The 3,693-nt window shown below is 46.9% G+C and overlaps 1 protein-coding gene across 1 annotated transcript; it reads left to right on the forward strand.

Moving 5' to 3' along the window:
* The first annotated feature begins 255 nt into the window (after positions 1 to 255).
* On the forward strand, positions 256 to 3,299 carry SPINT4 (serine peptidase inhibitor, Kunitz type 4). The gene is made up of 3 exons (XM_037044718.1): positions 256 to 476; positions 2,010 to 2,187; positions 3,085 to 3,299. Exons 1-3 carry the CDS (start codon positions 362 to 364, stop codon positions 3,143 to 3,145), a joined length of 354 nt encoding a protein of 117 aa, XP_036900613.1. The 5' UTR covers positions 256 to 361; the 3' UTR covers positions 3,146 to 3,299.
* Positions 3,300 to 3,693: the final 394 nt, after the last annotated feature.

A 3,693-nucleotide genomic window follows, 5' to 3' on the forward strand; every position in this document is an offset into this window, starting at 1 on the left:
ATTACTTCTTTCTGTTGTACCAGGGTCAGTCTCTTCCTGTTTGTAGAAGGTTGGAGAGAGGAAAGAAAGCAATTCTTTTTTAAGTCGTTTTGGTTCTGATGGTTCTACCCTCCGTGGTTAAACACAACAGAGGCTCAGCTCCTTTGGTTTCTACATGAACATGGGACTCACTATCAGGTTTCTAATCAGCCCGAGACCTTCAGCTTCATGGCTGGGTACCCAGGCATTCACTGGTCAACTCAACACCTAGTAATGCCCAGTCCTGGCCTGAAGGGTAAATGGGCGCAGCTCTCTCAAGCATCCAGCACAAGCTATAACATCGGTTGATATCAAGAGTCTCCTACCTGCTGCTTGCTGTACCATGAAGCCCGCTGAGCTGAGATCTCTTCTAGGGCTCCTCATCTTCTTCCTGCAGACTATGCCATCAATGGGTGGTGTTGATCGGATTTCTAAAAGGATATGCACAGATCTCAGAGGTATGAACTGGAAGCCGAATATAAATTCAAAGACCAATTATGAACGAGGGAGAAAGTGTTGGGGGAAAATGTTGGTTCAGGGAGTGCCTCCTTCTGGGTCAATACCCACAGGCTCTTAGGCCTTTGGCTTGGGACATTACATTCTCTAGGGCTCTTGTAGATGTCTGATGAGAAAAAAAAAACACAGTGGAATACAAGTAAGTCCTTTCCAATGGGGCTCTCTTTCATAGGGTTTCCAGAGACTAGGACTACTTTGAACTAGGGGTTGCATAACAAATTTCAAAGACCCCAGACCAACCTAGAGTACCTGCTGAGATGAGAGGAAAAGGGGCTAGCTGAGGCATTTTCAACATCTGGGCTGTGGGGAGGGAGAGAACAGTTGGACACGTGGTCCCTGTTTAGAGGGGCACACAGTGTGGATGTGAGATCATGTGCACAGACTCAGTGCTTCCAGAACATAGGAGGCGGCACAGTCTACACTGAGTCAGGGGCCCTAAATTCGGACCCTGCCACGTAGCAAATGTGTGTCCTTGGTTGAGTCACTCAGTCACTTACTATTTATCCTCAGTCTTAGTTTCCCTCGTGTAAAATGTAGATCAGGAAAAATGCCTACCTCAGAGGGCGTTCATGCGCAGTAAGACTATGTGTGCAACTGTGCCTGAACAGCTACTTTTACCAGCCAGTGAATTCCAGACCAAGTAAGGCAGACAGCAATCTGGGAGCTGCCGGTGTAACCCTGCAGTTGCAATGCTTATCAGTAGAAACGGAAGGTTTTCCTCCGGGAAGGCAACGGAGGGAAGGATGACCGGGTATGAAAGCAAGAGTGTCACCTTCACAGTTGTGCGTCCTGCTATGCATCCTGCTTTGGGGCACCGTTACCTGAAATTTGGGGTGCAGGTAGTAGAGTGAGTGTGTGAAAACTGGAGAGTGAGCATTCTGAACTCTATGCCCTATGAGGGCAATTTAGAGGAGAGGAAGTCCTGGCCAGGTGACTCCCATACACCAAAAGGTTTGGGGTTTGATCCCCAGTCAGGGCACATAACGAGGATGCAGGTTTGATCCTCAGTTGGGGCGCTTCTGGGAAGCAACCAGTCAGTGTTTCTCTCTCACATCAATGTCTCTCTCTCTCTCTCCCTTTTTCTCTCTCTAAAATCAATAAACATATATTTCTTAATTTTTTAAAAGAGGAGAGAAAGGTGAAGGCACAGAGAAGCAGGAGACTGCTTTCATAAAAATAGCTAAAACGAAATGGGAACCTTATTACTTTGTACAAGCTTCTGGCAAAAGCTCCTTTCCACGGCTCACCATTTCTCCGAGTCACTGACAGAACCTGGAGTTGTAATCAACTTCCACGGCCAAGGGTAACCTTGCCAAGTAATCCTAATTCTAAGAGAAAACAAGGCGCCCTTTAGTGACTTTGAATGGGGGACTGTTTCCAGGCTCCTGTGAGGACTTTTTAAGGGCCCCTGAAAACAAGAGCTCTCACTGAGTCCTAACAACTTCCCTCGAACTGAATGGGGACCTCTCACGCAGATCCCTGCAAAATGGACCTGGATGTCGGCAGCTGCTATGAAGTCCACTTTAGATATTTCTACAACAAAACCTCCAGACGGTGCCAGAGTTTTGTCTTCAGTGGCTGTGATGGCAACCTTAACAACTACAAGCTTAAAATAGAATGCCAAGTAGAATGTGAAGAAGCCTACAGGATGCCGTAAGGAATCCAACCTTGCCCTTGGCCTTGGGCACAGGAAAAGGAGAGGCTCAGGGACCCCAAGAGAAAGCCCAGTTTGGGAGCAGGAGGAGGGAGCATTGCCTTAATCCAAAGGTTTAACAGTTGGGTTGGATCTCAGGATTGTCTGTCGTTTTGCAGGTAGGAAATCAAAAGACCAGAGAGAAAATAACGGCCACGATTTACTGGATGATTAACACGTGCCAGACCCTGCACTAAGCAATTTACAGACACTGGCAAAAATTAAAATTAAAATCATCCTAAGAAGGATGTGTATTATTATTTTCATGTGGCACATGAGGAAACCAAACCCAGGGGAGATATGTCACTGGCCCAAGGTCACAGTGTTAAATAGCATAAGAAGGATTCTAATCAGATCTGATGGTTACCCAGGACTTGACCATCTTCTGCACACAAGATCACCCAGCCCTTATCGTTGTACTTCCGGACTCAGGGACTCTCCATGGCAACGGGACGCTTTATACGGCTCAGCTAGCTCCCAGCCTACATTTGACTGCGTCCAGTCATAGGCTCTAGAAGAAGGCCCATGGAGGCCAAGGGGGCTATTGTGTGGAAGATTCCCGGGACAAGGAAATAGAGAGTAGCCTTAGCAATAACTCAAAAGCAAAAATTGTGCTTTATTAGGAGAATACTCGTAGTGGATCTTCGCAGTGCCTGGCACCTAGTCGGCAATGACCGTGGTTTGAGAAAATGAAAGAATGAGAGAGAAATAGAAGGAACAGGAGGGGCGTTAGAAGAGATGGCATCCTCTGGGTTTCCCTTGAGATAAACATGGCAAATGAATCCAGGGACATTTTCCAAAATGTGTACGTCAGATCTGTTGTGCTTTGTTTTGTTTTTGTGTGTTTGCTTAAACAGGGGCCATCTAAATCCAGGCAGTCAAGCCCATGATACAAACCCAGATACAGATATTGATTGAGCCACCACCTGAAGACAGACATAAGGAAATGCGGGCAAATCTTATGACCTCGAGAATATTTCCTTCAAACTCTCATCTCTTCGTGATTTTCTTGGCTTTAGTTTTGTCTTTCCTGAGAAAAAACTGTATGACCATTAAAATGAAACCGTCTTTGTGTCAACCTTCCTTCTCTGACTGCCCTTCCCCGGGCCTTGTCTGGGGCTGGGGCATCAGCTAGTCCTGTCTGTGAGCTCCCCTCTCCCTCCCGAGCCCTTCCTCACACCTGCAGGCAACATTCACACTTTCAGGTGTGACAAGCCAACTACCTATCGGGCTGTGTCACCTCCTCTCTCGGGTGGAACCCATTAGTGAAACTGAAGGACCAGACCTGCTCTCCTTGTTGTCCTTGAAATCAAATTGAGCGGTGAGCCTCACACTCACATAAAACGTCCCTTGTGCACTCAAAACAAATTTTCCTTTGTGACGTTTCCTGATTCATTTCTACCACACCGGGAGCCCCAGTGAGTTTAACTAGACCCCTGACTTGACCCCAAACTTGGACTGTTTTT

The sequence above is a fragment of the Sturnira hondurensis genome, unplaced genomic scaffold, assembly GCF_014824575.4.
Source record: "Sturnira hondurensis isolate 20B ecotype Veracruz unplaced genomic scaffold, ASM1482457v3 Scaffold0004136, whole genome shotgun sequence".
NCBI classification, from domain to species: domain Eukaryota; kingdom Metazoa; phylum Chordata; class Mammalia; order Chiroptera; family Phyllostomidae; genus Sturnira; species Sturnira hondurensis.

Bases quoted from the DNA above. Each gene is read 5' to 3' on its own strand.
- SPINT4 (XM_037044718.1), top strand. From the start codon at position 362: ATGAAGCCCGCTGAGCTGAGATCTCTTCTAGGGCTCCTCATCTTCTTC. The intron at 477-2,009 runs GTATGAACTGGA...CCTCTCACGCAG, and splicing joins GATATGCACAGATCTCAGAG to ATCCCTGCAAAATGGACCTG. The intron at 2,188-3,084 runs GTAAGGAATCCA...TTGCTTAAACAG, and splicing joins GAAGAAGCCTACAGGATGCC to GGGCCATCTAAATCCAGGCA.